We start from the raw sequence: 21,037 nt of genomic DNA on the forward strand, positions 1-21,037 counted from the left end.
TAAATCTATTGTCTGAAAGAGCTTGTGTAGAGTTAGTATTATTTTTTCCTGAAAAATATTTGGTAAAATTCACCAGTAAGCCATATGAACATGAGGTTTCTTTTCTATATTTTCTCCTGGGTTTACTAAAATATAATTGACATAAGATAATTTGTAAGTATAAAATATACAATGTGATGATTTGATACATGTATATATCACAAAATGATTACCATAATAAGGTTAACACCTCCATCACCTCACATAATTACCTTTTTGTTTTCTGTGGTGAGAATATGTAAGACCTACTTTCTTAGCAACTTTCAAATATATCATACCATACTGTTAACTATCAGGCACTATGTAATACATTAGATACTCAGAACTTACTCATAACTGGAGTCTATACCCTTCAACTGACATCTCCCTGTTTCTCCCACCCACCCGGGCCCTGGCAACCACTATTCTAAACCCCTGTTTCTGTGTATTTGCCTTTTCACATTCTGTGTGTGAAATCACACAGTATTTTTGTTTCTCTGACTCATTTCACCTAGCATAATGTCCTCAAGGTCTAATCATGTTGTAACAAATGGCAAGATTTCTTTCTTTTTTATGGCTGAATAATATACCAACATATATATATATATATACATATATATACATATATATATATACATATATATACATACATATACATATATATGTATATGTATATGTGTATATATATGCACATACCTATATGTATATGTCACATTCCCTTTATTCACTGATCTGTTGACAGACATTTAGTTTTTTTTTTTCATATCTTGGCTATTGTGAATAATATTGCAGTCCACATGGAGGTGCAGATATCTCTTCAAGATAGTAATTTTCTTTCCTTCGTATATATACACAGAAGTGGAATTGCTGGATCATATGGTAGTTTTATTTTAAACTTTTTGAGGAAATGTCATTCTTTTCTATAGTGGCAGCAACAATTTACATCCAACCAACAGTGCACAAGATTCTTTCCTCCACAGCCTCACCAGTACTTATATCTAGCCTTTTGATAATAACCATTTAAAGAGATGTGATGTGATATCTCATTGTGATTGTTATTTACATTTCCATTACAGTAAGTAATGTTGAGTGTCTTTTCCTGTACTATTTGGCCATTTGTATGACAGCATGGAGAGCGCTTGGGTTTTCTCTCTCTCCCTCTCTCTCTGCCCCTTTCCTGCTCATGTATGTACTCTAACTAAATTAATTAATCAATTAATTAAAAAAATAAAAAATATATATATCATATGAAACCTAATTACTAAATGATACACCATTAGTGGTTCATAGAGCAGACTCTGGTCAATTTTAAGTTTTAAAAAATGGACTCATCCCTTATGGAGACACTCAAGAAAACTCCGGGGTTTTTCTTTTTTTTTTCATTTGTAAACTAATGGCAATATTAAAATCTTAGCATTGTTATGAAAGATCAGTGAGTTACCCATGCAAACTGTAATTCCCAGCATTTAGTATTTAATAAATTTTAATAAATATTCTTATTTTTTTATATATAATTGTTTACATTTGAACTTTACAGATTCAATTTGTGGTCACATTGTTTACATTTTGCCTTTGTCTCAAAGGAATAGAATTAGAATATACTTCCTCTTGACTTAGCATTTACATAAGTTATAACCTTCAAATTCAGAACATCCAAAACACACCATAAAGTGTAACATTCTAAATTTTTTTCTTGAAAAAAAATTGGTGTGTTTATGCTGTGCCTCCAAAATAAAATGCAGGGTTTTTTTTTTTCCTTCGGACAATAGAGAATTTTGAAAATTAAAAGTAAGTTTTTAAATATCACTGAATATATGTACCTTTGAAAGTATAGAAATTGAAAAAAGTAAAAACACGATTGAAAATTTTTGATAATTCTTCTATACCAAGGTAACAGTTGTTAACATCTTACAGATCATTTCCAACTCATTTTATAAACATCACTGTCTTGTAATACCATTGTAATACCAGCTAAACATTTACTCACAAATACAATTGTCTTTGAAAAGATTTTTAGAGGTATAACTGCTAAGTTAGAGGGAATACATACATTTCATGCTATAGATAAGTCTTCATATTTAAAAATATTTTGTCTGACATTTAAAAATATTTTGTCTCTTGGTGTATGATTAGATTGCAATCTCTTTTATTTTCACCGATTTTCAAAATCCAGATAAAAATCTTTTACAGGGGCACCTGGGTGGCCCAGTCAGTTGGGAGTCTGACTTTGACTCAGGTCATGATCTCACAGTTTGTGGGTTTGAGCCCCCTGCCAGGCTCTGTGCTGACAGCTCAGAGCCTGGAGCTTGCTTCAGATTCTGTGTCTAGCTCACTCTCTGCCCCTCCCTCCCTCTCTCATCCTCTCTCTCTCTCTCTCAAAAATAATAATAATTTAAAAAAAACATTAAAAAACAGTTTAAAAAAGTCTTTTACAAACATAATGCTGTTTTATCTACAGAATAACAGAATTTCACTTAGAAGGTTTTGGTCAAAATTGCTATGTATTTCCTTATTGGAAAAAAAATTATAAATGATGGATCTGTAAATACATTTTCAACCTATGCAAATTAGAAATGCAAATTAGAAAGTGACCTTATTCTAGAAGTGGCATCACAAATCAAAAGAATGGATGATTCGATATAAATATGGTATACAATAGTAACGTTCTTCTTTACTTCGCAGTTCATGGGGGATTACACTTCCCCACACCCTTGAAGTCAGGATTGGTAATGTAACTAGTAGTTACAACCAGTGCACAGAAAGTGGAAGACCATTGGCTCTCCATATGAAAAATAAAGAAATGAAATTATTATATTACATGATAAAAGACACAAAGATAAATTCTAGGTATATTAAAAATCTATCCATGAAAAACAAACAAGCAAACCACTCCACAATATAAGCTAGTGCGTTAACCTCATGCTAAGATATTAACAATCTGTGAATGTCGTATGTGTGAAAATGGGAAAATTTCAGTGCAAACATTTGAAGGCTGACATTTTATTAAGGCCTGGTTTTTGATATCTATGATGAAGAAATATTTACATCCAAATTTCATTGTCAATAATTCTGTGCCTCTTTTCCACAGTATAGAATGCTTAAATTTTATCAAATGAAGCATATTTTTGAAATACTGGATAAAATGAGATGCCTGCGAAAACGTTCCACAGTGTCATTTTTGGGAGTTCTTGTCATTTTCCTTCTCTTTATGAACTTGTACATTGAAGACAGCTATGTTCTGGTAAGTTTTGGAGGTTTTTTATTTTTGTTGTTACACATAAAGCTGAAGTCAAACTAGACTTAGTCCAATTGTAACATAACTTCAATCCTAGGCTGCTGGCATAACCTTAGTTTGAGCAAAACTATGACATTTATGTTTTCTATCAAGCTACTTTTTGTATTAATTATATATTACCAGCATTATAATTATTTTGATTTATGTCACAATGTTTTCTTTAATTCTGTATATAGTAGTTCAAATATGTATATTGTATAAATAAATTAGCTATCATCACCATGCTGAATTAATAGTATATATAACCATTTTGAGATTTAGTTTAAAAATATAGATTTTTAAAAATTGCTTAAAGATATGAGTCCTTTATCAATTTTCTTCTCAAAATTTTCAAAATTCTACATTTTAACTAATGATACTAATTATGCTATTTTGTTATCATATATGACACTTCATTTGATTTTGAATAGCCATAAATGGCCACCATGTTGTATATTTAAATTCACTGAAAAATAACATACAACTTTAAGAACTAGAAACAATGATGTGAAAAGTATTCAGTAGTTTAAAAAAAGATAAATTAGAATATAGCATATAAATTAACTTTTAATTAAATTCTAGAAACGGACAAAGGACTTACTCTGGTTAATTCTGAGAACTCAATTTGTTCTATTAGTTGTTATTGTTATAAGTATCACATCATTTCATGTCTGATGAGAATAAGAAGGTAATTATTGCTTATTCACTTTCATTCTGAATTGAGCTTAAGTTATCTGGAAAAGTCCTAATCTTTACACTATTATTCCTGTTCACATATTTCAGAAAATCAAAATCTTTGGACATACAGAGGACTAAAAAGTACTTTCCATTATGCAAGCATGCTGAAAGTTTCAGTTAATATCTTATCAAGAGAAAATCTGACAATAACAACAAAAAGCATTTCCCAGTAAAATGTTTTATTAATTGAACATGATTTTTTAACTACCCATGATTTGCCATATACTATTCTATGTCCTATAACCTAATCATTTGATCTTAGTTGGTACAGATATTCTTTGGAAGTTTTGTGTAAAGCATTTTACTTCCTTTAGCATTGTTTGATGATGAAATTCTGCCAGATTCCTAGATTTTGGTTCTGCCTATGCCTTTTACATTCATGTATAGGTCTTGATCTTGTGGACCTTTCATTCTATTATCCACAGACAATTCACAATGGCTGAAATCACCACAGGTTCATAGAATTTGACTAGGGATGATTTAGGTAACCATAGCAAATTGGAGAAACTTACTAATGATATGCACTTTGATTTTTCTTTAAACCTAATTATTAGTTTTATAAGACTTAAAGACAATATAGCAAGACCCATGTGATCCAGCTATTTTTTTTCTGGATAAAATTAAAGATCATAAATTAATTAGAAGAGCTTTTGATAAGTGATTTAATTTTGTAATAAAAAAATATTTCTTACATCTGTGTCTACTGGTAGCAGTAAATCACATCTTGTAAATGAAACACATGGTATTAACAGGATACCTATTGCATTTAATGATTTGCTGCATTTATGAGACACTTTCAAACTCAATTGCAGTGTCTCATTTTAAACAGAAAAAGACCATTGTATGCAGCAAGCATCCTTCTATTTTGTTGATTTAAAAGCTCTTCAAATTCATTATAAAATGTGTAAGAACTAGTAGAGTATATATCTATAAGAAGATCAAATACTAATGCTCTTTTACACATTTCTATCTACACTTCAGTCCCAGCCATCTAATGTAAAAAGGTATGATTTAATGAAGCAGCTCTTACTAAAGAGTACTTTCTTGATGAAATTTTCTCTGGCTATATTAGGCATATATCTAGTCAAATTCACAAATCAGCCCAAGTATAGAGAAGGGATTGCTCCTTAGTTTAAAATTGAAATTATTTGAAGGTGTCTGGGTAGCTCAGTCAGTTGAGCATCCAACTCTTTTCTTTAGCTCAGGTCACGATCCCAGGGTCAAGGGATACAGCCCTGAGTCCGGCTCCATGCTAAGCATGCAGCTTGTTTAAGATTCTCTCTCCCTCTGCCCCTCTCCCCTGCTCATGCTCTCCCTCTCTCTCTCTCTCAAATTAAAAAAAAAATATTGTTTTTAAATACTTATATTAAAGTGGAAAGAGTGAATTAAAATGATGGTTAAATATAAGCATAACCTTACTGAAAATTTAATGACAGTATTTTTATTAGTTTAATTTCTCACTATTTACTAGATGATTTTTTACCTAAACTGCATTTGGAGCTAATTTTTATCCCAAAGCTAATATGCATAAAGATTTAAACATTCTTTAAATAATTAATATAAAATTACATTAATATTGTTTTTCTAAAAGTGTTTAATATCCATGGAAAGCCAGCCACCTACTAGTATACACGTAGTTTCTTCTTAACACTTCTCCCTTTGACCCTTTTATCTGTGTTTATTTCAGTTTTCATAAAATCATCTGATTTATTTATTTTTTTATTTTAGAATGCCACAATGTGTACAATTTTCTAAACATAGACAGTAGTAGATCTTTTTTTCCTGCCTCATTTCAGGGGGAAATAATAGTCACAATTCAGAGAAAACAGATAAACAATTGCAAGTAAAAGATCTCTGGAGTTACTTAGTACATTGTATTCTGCTGTGTTTTTGCTAGAAAATCCATTTGTATCCTGAAATACTGGGCATATAACAGTTTAATGTATTGCTTACATATTCGGGACATATGTGCCTTTCATTGGGAAAGGAAGCCAAGCTCAGTGTAAGAGACAAATGCTATTCCAAGGCAAACTAAGTAGAAGAGACACTGCATGCCCAATCAACTTAGCCTCTGGGCTGTGAGCATCTTCAAAGTAGCCACTAGGGTATATACTTAGTCTGTAGCTAGTCCATTGAATTGCATTCCTATCCAGAAAATGATTGTCATAAAGCTTTGTCTTATTACTGAGAAATACACCACAGTATAGTATCTACAGAAAGAAGGTATCCAGGGAGAGCCTAGCTGTTCAGGTAGATGCCTCTGGAAAGCAGCCAACAAGGCTGACTCAGGTGAAAGTTGCATTATTTATTTATGCTGAAAAGTGTAAAGAAGCTTGTTCCTGAGAATTTAATAAAGTGCTTTCATATAAGTTCCATTTCATTTTATATTCTGTTATGTCCTTCAATCAGGATGAATGTACTCTATCTTAACACAGAAAAGGTCTGGATTTTTACACATTCAAGATAGAATTCTTAAAGAAATATTCAATATCCTGCACTGCCTTTAGAATGTAACATCACATAAGAACAGAATGGTAAAATGAATTCAGTGTTGTGATAGCTGTGATTTTTATAGACATTTCTTCTAGACTCTATTGATAATGGGCACTATTACATTACTATTAATGTAGCTGATGCTGAACTGAGTCCTTAGTTACATTTTGGCAATCCTAAATTTGTGGATTTTAAAACTTTAATAATGTTATATAGGTTTTCAGAAAGACAAACATAAACATATTTATTCATAATGAAATTGAAATAATCAGGATTAAGTAGATATTCAATTAGTATATTTATAAGCAATATAGAATTCAAGGTATAACTTCATATATTTTGAAAGCCTGTAACTTATAGATGGCAAATATATTATAAATATTTTAAATATTATAAATATATTATTAATATTTTTTTGCAATTATCAAGGCAATATAAAATATAAAAATACAGTATTAAAGACCAAGTATAGGTTTATAAATATAATTGAACATACAGAAGGATATTTAGAATAGATCTTGAATTGGCAACGATCAGATTGAAAGCTCTTCCCTGTCATGGCCTGCCATTCTCAATGTTTATTCTAAGACAATTCCAGTCTGGCCATTGATTTTAAATTTTGAGTCAGTCACTTTCTCCATTCACATTTGACTTGATGTAAACTGGTGAATGTTCCAAATGAGGTAAAAACTATATTAGAATCCTTTCTAATTTTTTATAGCAAGGGTTTAATTAAAGTTTTATTGAGCACAGGCAGATAATATGAGCACCAAATTTGTTTTTAATGCATTCACTTTCTCTATTTTCTTAATGGCTTTCTCAGGCTTGACTTGCCATTCTATATGGAATAGTAGAAATAGATCTATATAACACCACACAGTACAGTAGGAACTTGCCAGAAACAACAAAATTCTTTCTAAATAGGTTATCTTTAAATATATTCTACCCATGGTAGTAAGCCATGTACAAAGGTCAAAAAAGTCGATATTTTGCTAATAATGTATAATCAGTAAAGACTTGATCAACTGGTGACTAGCTGATCAAAATCTACTATTGAACTTATACTGAAGAAGGGAGAAAAGAGGACCAATTAATGGTTAATGGGGTATATTTTAAACTAAATATGAATATATATTTTTAAATAAACTTGCCCAGAGATTGAATGACATAAGTCCATTACCAATTACATAATCGGCATCTTAAATATAAAAGGATTAGACTTCACCTGCAACAGAATATCAGACACACACACACACACACACACACACACACACACACACGTAATGAGCAAATGTATCGTGAGAGAAACTAATGCAAGGTCTGAAGAGATTTCCTTGACTTGGTACAAAGTTACCTTAATTAAGATATCTTGAAGACATTTGAAAAAAACACCACAATGTCACAAGGACCATGGCTATCTATTCTTAACAGTCTGATTATAGTGGCCATATAAGTAACTGACTAAAACTTCTTGATTAATAAATTATCCAGAAAGAATTACACAGAAATATTGTGTAATATTATTTAGCAACGCTTGAAGAAGAAGAAACAGCTTAATATGACTCAAATATGGGAAGGTTAGTAAGAATTAGTTTTACATGGAACTATAAAGTCGATGATTATGAATTTTTAAGACCATTGAATTATTGTGATGAATTTGAATTTTAACATAAAGGCAGTGGTAATTTTCATGTGGAGATTTTTTTTTTTTTGGCCAAGTAAATGCCATTATTAATGTATGCTGTAGAAAAGCAAATGGAAGAGGAATATAAAGAGTGCAATAGAGTAGGAGAGCCTGGAACAGAGACTTTGGGTAAGAATTCAGGTAAGAGATAATGATCTACAGCTTGTGGTACCAGTAGTTGAGATTTATATAATAACCATGTTATATATCAGCCCCATATATTCATTGCCTAAGGAGAAACTTCAATCCATGACCATCTATTATATTTATTTTCTCTTCCTCCTTCTTGGCATTCAGGAAGGAGATAAACAGCTTATAAGGGAAACATCCACACATCAGCTGAATTCAGAACGCTATGTGCATACTTTCAAAGATTTATCCAATTTCTCAGGAGCCATCAATGTCACATATCGCTACTTAGCTGCCACACCTTTACAAAGAAAGCGTAAGTATCCCTACACTTTTAATTTTTTTTTAATGTTTATCTATTTTTGAAGGAAAAAGAGACAGAGAGTGAGCGGGGGAGGAGCAGAGAAAGAGGGAGATACAGAATCCGAAGCAGGCTTCAGGCTCTGAGTTGTCAGCGCAGAGCCCAAAGCGGGGCTCGAACCCACCAACCAGGAGATCATGACCTGAGCTGAGATCGGAGGCTTAGCCGACTGAGCCACGTAGGTGCCCATGATCCCTACACTTTTAAATCAAGAATATAGAACATAAAATATTTTTGTTTTAAAATAATGACAACCGGCTTCATTTGTAGAGCAATAAAATTTTATGGGCTTTATTTACTAATATAATATATTCTTTGGGAAACATTTCAATGTTTCTTCACAAATTGCAGTTACTCACTGATCCCATCCATGAATAATAATAAAAAAAAGAAACTTTTTAACATGACTAATTATAATATAAACTTTCAAACAATTTATTGTAGAACCATGTAGAAAGACTGAGAAAAATAATTTTATTTAAAATTGTAAAGGTATAGTTTAAAAACAACTATTCCCAATATTGATATATTTTGCAACTCTAATGCTTTGGTTTTTATGACTTGCCACCACTTTTGAAAAAGTGAAAGTCATTGTTTTAGTTTCCCAAGGTGCTATACCAAATTACCACAAGCGAGGTAGTTTAAAATGACAAAAATTTATTCTCTCCTGTTTCTGGAGACCAAATGTTCAAAATCAAGGTGCTGGCAGAGTCACTCTCCCTCTGAAAGTTAAGGGGAAAATCTTTTCTTGCCTCTTTCAGCTTCTGGTCACTCTTGGTGTTCTTTGGCGTGTAGGGACATAACTGTAATCCCAGCCCCCATCTCCACATGAACTTCTCTTGCTCTGTGTCTGTGTCCTCTCTTCTTCTTCAAGGACACCTGTCATTGAATTTAGAACCCACTGTCAATCTGATATGATTTATCTTAAGATCTTTCACTAATTACATCGGCAAAACCTCAATTTTTAAGTAAGGTCACATTCTGAGGTTGAATAGAAAAACTATTCAACTCACTACAGGCAGTTTGGATCTGAGAAGTAACATACTACACACACTTCATGGATTTCAAGACGCTATAGACTCTACAGAGTATAATGATCTAATTAATGTGCCACCAAGAAAATACACATTATCATTTTAATTGTAAGATGCCATCAATTGTAGGATTCAAACTGCTTTAAAAATGTCTCTGAAAAACATGACTCGTGGAATCAAGGAAACAAGTGATATCATGAATTTCTTAACAGATCTTGTGGAGACCACAGAAATTGAGTTCCCCATTAAGAAATGTTTGTACATGTGAGTCTGTGATAACCAGGTTGAGAAAATTTGTAACTTAATGCAGGTTTCTTTAGGACGATCTTCCGTTCATTCCTTCATTTCAAATGTTGATTGCTCTTAAGCTTTCTTCTAATTGCGTAAGTTTGCCACTGTTTATTTTTATCTCCATCTGTTACACTACCTTTGTGCAAACATTACTAATTCTCCCTCTCCATCCTCAGTTTACTAATGTGTGTTGGCACATATGCTGCTGCTTTATACAAAGAGGTGATACAAACAGAGGGTACAAGCAGCACATTTGGGATCTTGGCACCCTACGTCTCACGAAGTGTTAACACTTTGCACAGTTAACACATCTCCCTGTGATTTAGTTTCCTCATCTATAAAGTAGGAATGATGATAGGTGCAAAGCTATCCCAAAAGACTATTAGGAATTTTCAAGATAATTGCATAGGGTAAATTTTCAAGATAATTTCAAGGGTACAGTTCGTAGACTCCTGCCTTTTATATGGAAAGTAACCTGATACCATTGACTACTGTAAAAGCTATTAGTAAAGGCTGGTATCTTGAGTTTAATGGTACCAGAGAATGTACTCATTTTTCAAAAGAAGTTAGTGTGGTAAATCCAGGTATTTAAACAAAATGTGTCCATGTCTACCTCTCTGACAGACTAGTGAGAAAGAGTTTTCTTGGACAGGGTTCTTTCAGTATTGTATAAGTCACAAGAAGCAGGTGTCTGTATTAAAACAGTGATCTCAGGGCACCTGCGTGGCTTGTCAGCTAAGCGTTGGACTCCTGATTTTAGCTCAGGTTAGTAGATTGAGTCCTACATCAGACTTGGCACAGAGCTAGGAGACTGCTTGGGATTTGTTCTCTCTTTTTCTGTCTTCCCCTCCCCCATTCTCTCTCTCTCTCTCTCTCTCTCTCTCTCTCAAAAACTTAAAATAAACTTAAAAAAAAAAAACAGTGATTTTGGTGAATATAAACATTTTCCTATTTTCCAAAGAGTGGTTATGAAATTTTATTCAGTTCTGAATCATGGTGAGAATCAGAGGTTTAAAAAGTGAAAATATTTCAATAAAAAGACATGCATACTTATTAGAACTAAACTGCCATTTCACCAGCTTTTACTTTATTTTCTACAAATATCCAGTTTCTAATTTTAGATTTTAGGTGTCTGAATAAAAATTTCCCCAGACAAAATTGCTGTAAAACTGTGTTTCAAAATAAGGAAAACGGGGATATTCATGTGTTGGAACAATGTACAACACATTTAAGTAATAATTCAGTTTTTAAAAAGTAGTTATAATTTTGTTGGCATTCTAATTAAAATACTAGGTAAATTTCAAAATAAACTTGTGAAGTCCAATTATTAATTTTTCTGGTGCAAAATACTGACAGTGATCAAAGACAAATGAAAATGTTCCATGTTTTCTATGAAAAATGTAAAGATGTGTAAAAGAATAAGTTAGGCTTAATTTTCTTTTTTATCATTTGAGACTAGTTTGTCATCCTTAAGTGTGAATTCCCTTCTCCTTTTGCATTTTTTAATAGTGTGGATATTATCCAAACATCTATCTTCTTTAGTGGGCATATATGAGAGCATTAAGCTGTAAAACACCTTAAATCATATTTTTTATTTCATAAACAAATGTTTACAGCAATAACACTCACATGTCATTGTGCTTAAGAGACATTTTTTTTCATAGAAAAATCAATTATGTATTAAGTACCATAGGCTTTATATGTTTAGCATAATACTTTAATCACAAAATATGCTATACATATCATTTACTAGATTTACCTAATACAGTAGCAGGCCTAAGGGGAAAAGAGTTTTGTCTCTGTTATTCAAAACCTATTTCACATTTAATTTGTCTTCCTTCTGAATTCTTTTGTTCAGGGTTTCTTACCATTGGACTGTCGTCAGTGAAACGAAAAAAAGGAAACTATTTACTTGAGACAATCAAGTCAATTTTTGAGCAGTCCAGCTACGAAGAGCTGAAGGAAATTTCAGTGGTGGTTCATCTAGCAGACTTTAATTCATCCTGGCGTGAGGTCATAGTCCAGGATATTACACAGAAATTTGCCCACCATATTATTGCAGGAAGATTAGTAGTTATACATGCTCCAGAGGAATACTACCCAATCCTGGATGGCCTTAAAAGAAATTACAATGATCCAGAAGACAGAGTCAGATTTCGTTCCAAGCAAAATGTAGATTATGCTTTTCTGCTTAATTTTTGTGCCAATACTTCAGACTATTATGTAATGCTTGAAGATGATGTTCGATGTTCAAAAAATTTCTTAACTGCCATCAAGAAAGTCATTACATCCCTTGAAGGAACCTACTGGGTAACTCTTGAGTTCTCTAAGCTTGGCTACATTGGAAAACTTTATCATTCTCATGATCTCCCACGTTTGGCACACTTTTTATTAATGTTTTATCAAGAAATGCCTTGTGATTGGCTACTGACTCATTTTCGGGGTCTTTTAGCTCAGAAAAATGTGATCCGTTTTAAACCATCTCTCTTTCAGCACATGGGTTATTATTCATCATATAAAGGGACTGAGAATAAGCTGAAGGATGATGATTTTGAAGAAGAGTCATTTGACATCCCCGATAACCCTCCTGCAAATCTGTATACCAACATGAATGTTTTTGAAAATTATGAAGCAAGCAAGGCTTATAGTAGTGTCGATGAGTACTTTTGGGGAAAACCACCTTCAGCAGGAGACGTCTTTGTGATTATATTTGAAAATCCAATTTTAATTAAAAAAATTAAAGTGAGTACTGGAACAGAAGATCGGCAAAATGACATTTTGCATCATGGAGCCCTAGATGTTGGGGAAAATGTTATAGATTTCAAACAAAGTAGACAATGTGTTACTTACTTAAGACTAGGGGAATTCAAAAATGGAAACTTTGAAATGTCAGAGGTGAATCAAAAAATTCCATTTGATATACATTGTATAAGGATATACGTTACCAAGACACAAAAGGAATGGCTGATTATTAGGAGTATTAGCATTTGGACTTTTTAGCCAATTAAACCGAGATGTCCAGTTCCTAAAACAGGCTTTCCTGTTTCCTTTTTTGCTACCTTCCTCTTTTGCTACTTTTGTCCTTTGGAGGGAAAGCAATGGATGAGACATTTTAAAAGAAAAGCCTAAGCATTTTTGCAGTTTTGATTTGCATATTGTCAACATAATTTTACTCTAATACACACTTGAGTTTATTTTAACTTCTGAAGTTGGGTATCAGTGCGTTGTGAATTTCATTTATATTTTTAATGTTATCGTGTTTGTTCCAAATTTTCAACTAAATGTCAAAAAGGTGACATGAAGGATTCAAAATGAGAAAATTTAGTTTGCTGGATGGTGAGTCTTAAAAAATAGTTGCCAACTGTATGCACTTCCTCAAGAATTGATAATTCATTATGTCATCAGATAGCTCTTATTAAGCATCTGTGTGAATATGCAGTTGGTTAGAATGATAATTTTTTTTCTTGTAAACATAGATTTTCATAGACTTCCAGGCATCTACAATGAATACCTCCTCATAGAAGTGATGGCTTTACAGCAACATTTTATGTGTAGGTGAGGTTATGGAAAGAAAAAAAATGGCTTAAAAATATTTCTCCCATGATTATTTATATAAAAAGGGGCATTGTTCATTGTATAAAAACAATTGAGCACCTATTGTTAATAAATTTTCTGTGGGAAGCAGTCTTTTCTAGTTTCCCTTTTGCAAAAAAGAGTAGTTATGCTCGATATTTTCAAGTTATATTGGGTACCTACATTTAATAGAAGAAATTAGAGAAGGCCTATAGTTAGTTCATTCTTACATTTTCAGTGTATGCAGAAAATTTTTGAAATTGATTTTATATGTTTTGTATTAAAATTCATACAATTGAAATCGTTGTAATCTATCATATACTTTTTTTAGAGTTTAAATGGGCATCTTATAAAAGAGAAAAGTAGGAAACCAAGAAATCAGTTAACTTTTCTGTATTCACAGCTAGTTCATAGTAAAGCCAAAGCGAGAGATCGGATGTTCTGATATCCACAGTGCTCTTTCCCTTATGTAGAGATTGCTCCTCACATAAATTATGCTTTCTGTTCGCCTCTACATGAGTCTGAGATAATAAGTTATGCTATCTTGAAACAGCTAGTATAATTCTTTCATAAGTCACATTTTCATTCTGTGGAATAAACCTAAAAGTGCCCGAAAGGATGCTCTTGTATATGCACTTGTATATGCAAATGGAGAACAAACTTTGCTAACTATTACTATAAGGGACTGGACAGTTATGCTAAAACCATGTGTCCTATCAAAGCATTTCAGGACACCTTAGTGCATCGTAAAGACATTGGTTGTTCAGAATACCCTGAGCTTGTCGGATCCTCTCTATTTTTTGACAAACAGCAAAGATGAAGGTGTTTACTGTGAATATATGAAAAGTACTTCAGGTAAATTTATGGAGAGACCCAAATATATATGTTTTTATAGATTAGAAAGCATTTTATTCAATCTATCCAAATTGATTAAATTAGAAACTCATAAAAAATTGGGAATTTTTTTTTCTTTTATTGATACAATAGCTACTGTGTATTTTTTGCATCCAGTAGCTATAGTATAATAAAGAGAAAATGTGAATCTATAAATATTAATATTTCCTTGCACAACTGAGTCTTAAGGTCATACGAAAAAATGAACACTGCCACTAAACTATAATCTTTGCCTTGATTTGGAGGATATTTGCCAGACACTTAAAGACATTCTGTTTTATTGGCTTTTATCATCCTCGTTCATTAACTGGCTAGTTGTATAATATTCTACATATATCTCAGAAATTACAGATAATCACTTTCTCTACTTTTAATGATAAAAGGTACACAACAAAGACATGTAATATCAAAGCTTAGGCAGACTCCTTGGAGTGATTGTAAACTTCATGGAGTCTGCCTAGGTTCTGAGAGTGTTTCCAAAGACCAGCCATTGATATCAACTTCTGGAAAATGCTTCAAGAAATATTGCTGAGGGTGAAATTGAACATTTGCTAGAAAATTATAAATGTAAATGTGATTTAAAGTGGTTACATTTTATCTTAAGCTTGATCTTTTCATTATAGAACCCAGGTTTTAATAAGCTGGTCAATCACCTAAGGATGTGTCTATGTTTTTTTATAGATTAAGTGGAGGTCAACCTTTTTAAGGAAAGACTTGGACAAACAAAGATTCTCTATTAGGGATACTGGGACAAATAACCTTTCTTTTTCAAAAAGATAATCTGACCAAGCATTCTTCACTTGAATCAATGTTGCATTTCCTATATTTAAAAGTTCTGAGTAAGGCTCCTATAATCTTGTCTCCGAGACATAGAGCAAAAAGACACTTATTAGGTTTAATCATATTCAATCTGTTATTAAGCATAATGTTTCATCAATGTCTCTCTTGGCAGTTTTTTAAATATGTATATATATGCATGTATATATATATGCACATATACATATATATACATATATATACACACATACATATATATATATATATATATACACACATACATATATATATATATAATTTTCTTTGTTACAAATATCTATTGAAAAAACACTGGAATGTAACATGACAGTTGAGGTATTTATTTGCTATGTAAATAAGATGCTGACAGGGTTCAAGCACAAAATATGTACCTTAAATAATGTCTCAGTTTGTTTATTGTGAACTGACTAAAAAGTTTATTTACATTTAAGATTCTTCTCCTTAAGGGAGCCTTTTCAGCATTTATGAACATCAAAGAAAAGCATTTGTAAAAGCACAATAAAAATATGGAAATTACACATTTTTGGAAAATACACATTATAGCAGCAATAACATGTCTAGATATAAAAATACATAGAAAGTGTTAATAGAAGCACTTTTGAAGTATCACTAAAAACCTATCAGCTTTTATAACATAGATATTTTCCAGATATAAAAATATAATTTAGAAACCAAGTGTCATTTAAAGTTACTTTTCTCATATAGCTACACTTATTAGACTAGAACATTCCATTTCTTACTGAACTATTGTTTTTGGGACTTTTCATAAAGCTATCATAGAAAGACTATAATGTACAATAATGGCATACAAACAAAACAAATATTTACAAATTATAAGAAAGGGAAAGCACTTGGTCTTCTAAATGTCCATATGGCACAATATTTGCCAGTTTGTCAACATGTTCTTTAGAATGTGGTGCCCTGGATTAATATGGAAAACACTACTCTCAGTGCCCTTTAACATATGAAGATAAGAGCGTGATTCTCTTCCTTTGCCTTTTCAGTATTTCCATAATAGAGTTTAAGATTACATTCATTTTTATCACCATACTATCGACTAATAGAGCTCACCTTCAAACTTCATGACATTTATTACTGAAAAAACATGATTTGCCATTTTGTATATGTTCAATCAATTCTTTGAATGTTTCTTTTAAATTTTAATGTTAATTTCAAGAAAATTTCAGTGTTTCTTCTGATCCATGGTCTCATACTTTCCTGCTCTTGACTCCATCATTCAGGGTTTTAACATAGCTCCCCAGCTTTATGTTACCACAAATTTGATATGTGTGCCTTTTTTTCCTCTCAGGAGATACAATGGAAGGGTCACATAGACCTGAGTTTGAAATCCAGTTTTGCAATTACTGATTTCCTCCAGATATGAGGAAAGTTATTTAACCCTTTTGAATCTTAGTACCTACATCTATAAAACTGAAATAATTTTACCTTGTAGGCTGTTAGAACTGAAAATGAGATAACAAACTAATCAATCAAGAAACATGTTTCCTCTCTTTTTAGCCATATTATATATGTAAGCAAAGATATGGCCCTTCAAAACACGACCAGAGGCCATCGTCCTGATCAATATCATAAATTCCATTATCTTCTTGAAATCTCATTCTGACCACCTTTTTATATGTATATGGTCCAAAAAATGTCATGTACAATCATGTAAATGCCTTCTTAAAATCAAGATAGTCCTGTCATTCTATTATATTACTCTAGAAACCTCATCCAAAATGTGTATCTTTTGTTCTTAATATTCTCATTGTATTAATGATCATTAATTTTTAAGAAATCGAGACATTTATTTTGAAAATTTAAGTAAAAAAGGCTTTTTGTAATTTCTAAAATTTTACTCGAGGTGAAGTTATCAGAATCTTTTTTTTTTTAATATCAAGTTTCTGTTCTTTGGTATTTTTTCCATTACTGGTAAAAGTTTTAAGTGCACTGGCTTATAAATTATCCGGGCTAAGATGTTCAAACTTGAAAACAGGCAGTATACGTCCTTGTCTACCATGACATTGCTTAGAATTCTACTGCTTTGAATTTCTTCTCTGTTCATTTCAGGATTATTCTTGTTAGAAGGAAGAAGGTCATAACGAAACATAATTTGATTAGTTCTTGTTCTTTGTTTTTTGTTTGCTTTTAACTCTTTTTAAAAAATGTTTGAAAATTATCACATCATTGCATAGATGGTTATGTGGATCTCCATCTAGATAGATCTCTATCGGTGTGTGTGTGTCTGTGTGTGTGTGAGTACACCTATATGTATACATATATGTATGTGTGTATACCCGTAGATATCACTGTGTGTGTATATATTTGAATATATGTCCATTTGAGTGCATTTGTATGCTTGTGAGAGTAAGAGGACAGAGAAAAGGATTGAGAGGTGTGTGTATCCTTAGTATTATTTGTGACTTCCACACCTCTGCTTATTCTTGGCTTTAGTTTTCCTAACACACTGTCTTCCTGGTTTTGTCCCCCTTCTGAACTGGCTTTTGGTTACATGTCCTTAATACTTTATACATCACATTCTTCAAAAATCATAATTCATTACGAATTTTTTTACAACCTCTTAGAGTCTCTAAATTTCTTAAAAGTTTATTTGTTTATTAGAGGATCCCATGTCTCTCCAAACAGGATTTCACTTTTAGAATTTAGGGTTTAAATTTATTTTATTTTAATTTCTTAACATTTGAAGTCTAAAATATAAGTTGCAAAGCATTCTCTTTCTAAACTATAAATACGATGAAAACAAGGTCATACTTTCCCCAAATTCTTGTCTCTTCCACCTCATTAATCTACTCATCCTGGTTACTGTGTTTTAACTCCACAGTAGTACTCCCTTCATTAATTCCAAAATCTTCTGAGATGTATTAATGTTCTATTTTTAACATTGAAATTGAAATGTAGATTTGAGGCCATTTTCTAGATAATTGGATATGAACATCTATTCTGAAAAACATACATTTTTGAGACCAAAGTAGTTTCTTATTTGAACTATTGTTCCAGCTTCCCATTTTACTGCCTAGGTAGTCTCTTCAAAAATTTTCCCCAAAATTCATTTTATTATAAGAGTGATAAAATGAGTCAAATTTTTATGCTCCTAGAAAAATATAATCATATTAAAAATATAGTATGTTCAAATTTCATGTCTTCTTGGAAGAAAAGTAATACACTAAATAGCCATCTCTTTAAATGGCTGAATTAAAGATACATTAATAAGATTCTCAATATTTTTTCCTTTTAAAATGAAAATTTTATAAGGTATATACTCATTAAATTTAATATGTAGGAAATTATAATTTTATTTAATGATTGTTTAAGGGTGAACAATGACAACGAATAAACAGCATTCGAAACCTTAGCCTATACTTTCAACATACTATGTGTTATTACAGCTTTAACTACCATAGCCAATGTAACTTACAGTCATTCTGCCTAGCTGCAGATAAATACAACTTTAATGCATAAATAATCAAAACTCAATGCATAAAAAAAGTTTGCACTCATAATTGAAAGCTAACTATTGAAAAAATATTTAATTTAATGTGTACTCAAAGCTTTGGATGAAATGTAAAGAACTTTTCTCTTCTCCCTTCTTGTTCACTTCACCATCTATTACCAAGGATATAGAATATCTGAAGTACTGCACAGACATATATGGCAATCCCGCTTTCAATACCCAAGGTTTTAAATTCTATTACAAAGCAAACATTTACAAAATGCTTTTATTGTAATTTCATCTAAGTCAATTTTCTTATTCAACTTACTCTGCAATATGTCCCCAACTTTTTTGAAAACAGTTCTTAAAACATTAAATGCATACTTTTCCCCATGAAATGCTTCACACTGGCTTCACTCTTTGGCGTATCCTATTTTCCTATCTTTAAATAATCTATCCTTCCCTCCTAGTTTTAAACATACTGATAGTCTGCCACACTTAAGCATTGTTATTTCACACTGTTTACTTTATCCATAAGTGGAGTACATTTCTAAAAAGTTAAAATAGTGATCTTGATTCCTTTACCATTGTCTATCTTTTTAAATGTTATTCCCTCCTATTACAAAATAAATACAAGGACTTAAACTACATTTTACACTTTAACAATTAATATTACAAAAGGTATTGGGAGTTTACACCTTTATATGTTTTTATACCACATTGGACATATTTTTGAATTATAATTCAAATAATTTTGCTATTTATTTAATTAAGGAATAAACATAAGAAGGATGATTCCCCAAAAACTCATTTCCTTGATTTATAAATCAACCTAAGACAGTTATTTTCAAAAGGGCAATGGATTTCTGCTAATAGGAAGAATGATGTTTTTTTTTTCCCTAAATGAAAATATCTATAACCTTAGCTTTGTATAGAATTACAATAAAGAAACTTTCTCATATGAAGTAAATATCCAAATTAAAAATATAAAAGTCCCATTAATGCAATTTTCACCTCAAATGTTCACCATTTCTTAAGCTCTAAGTCATATGTAATTGGGCACAAAAACTTTGTTTATTGTATATGGAATCTTTATCCACCATAATTTAGTAATCAATCATGACCTCATTAATGTCCTTGAAAATCAATTAAGAGAAGTAATTATATTGGAAAATCATTTGAGAAATTTGTCAGTAATAGTGAAGAAGTTTTCTAAGATTTAAGTGTGTATTTGAAATATCTATAATTTAAAGGTTGGAGACACAGTCACTTAAATCCATAAGCCCAAGTGTATATTTCTACCCTCTTTCTGCTGACTTACTGTAACCAGTCTTGAACACAGTCAAAGCAGGCAAGAAACATCCACTCAAAATACTCCATCCTATCACGTCATAATCAAATGAGCCACGATAACAGCCTCTCACTAATTTAATTCCAACTGGTGATGAGGTACTCCTTTCAAATAAGTTCTCTAAGGAGAACTTGCTGAGCACCCTGGGAAGGTAAAAATCACAGCAGAGGTGGTGTTACATACCTAAGCTGGAAGGATTCAGAAGGAAAGGTTTTCTTCATGATTTCGCCTTAAGTAAGTTCTTACCTTTCCTCTCAGAGATACAAATGATCATGACTCAACTTTTTAGTCTGTACTATCCCTCAGATTTTACTCAAGCACATCAAAATGCAATTTATGAGAGTGTCAAAAGACTAAGTGCAAATTTAGTGTTTTTACTTACTTGACCAAATAAATCAGAATTCCAGATTAGACTCGAAGGTCTATTTTGTTTGCCACTTTACTACATGGATAAACTCTTCTCTTCCATGGGATGTTACAGCAAGATGTCTAAAGTAAGTTGGGTAATGAAGAATCTGAGTCATGTGTTTTTTATAAAACTGATAAAAAAATGTAAGTGCCTTCTAGATAAAGCAAACTGAGCTGACCATCTTTGAGAAGTGAAAAGATGTTTTGCAGTATTTCTTTCTGGTAAACATCTCAGTTGACTAAACCAATTTAATGTAGCTGGAGCTACACATTATTAATCAGCATACCACCAGGTAAAAAGGTGCTTAATAAATAATGATCTGATGCACGACTGAAAATAGCAATCATAAATACCCTTCATACGGTGTGACCCTAACATGTAATATTTTGTTTTAGAAGAAGAAAGTAACATTTGCGAAGTTATTTTGATAATATTTACTGTATTTTTATGAATATACTTAAAATATTACTGTCAATGTAAATTTTATCATTATGAATAACTAAATTTATTATAAATATATA

The 21,037-nt window shown here is 31.6% G+C and overlaps 1 protein-coding gene across 5 annotated transcripts in view; it reads left to right on the plus strand.

The window, feature by feature from the left end:
* The window catches only part of MGAT4C (MGAT4 family member C), a 729,331-nt gene extending 714,185 nt beyond the window's left edge, over positions 1 to 15,146 (plus strand). For all 5 annotated transcript variants that reach the window (XM_053894595.1, XM_053894597.1, XM_053894596.1 and 2 more), the window contains 3 exons: positions 3,107 to 3,259; positions 8,505 to 8,652; positions 11,881 to 15,146. In XM_053894595.1, coding sequence (XP_053750570.1) covers positions 3,113 to 3,259; positions 8,505 to 8,652; positions 11,881 to 13,022 — 1,437 coding nt within the window. In that variant the 5' untranslated portion in view covers positions 3,107 to 3,112 and the 3' untranslated portion in view covers positions 13,023 to 15,146. The remainder of the gene's footprint in view (positions 1 to 3,106; positions 3,260 to 8,504; positions 8,653 to 11,880) is intronic.
* Positions 15,147 to 21,037: the final 5,891 nt, after the last annotated feature.

This window comes from Panthera pardus, unplaced genomic scaffold (assembly GCF_024362965.1).
Source record: "Panthera pardus isolate Hobbes unplaced genomic scaffold, ASM2436296v1 HiC_scaffold_6, whole genome shotgun sequence".
NCBI classification, from domain to species: domain Eukaryota; kingdom Metazoa; phylum Chordata; class Mammalia; order Carnivora; family Felidae; genus Panthera; species Panthera pardus.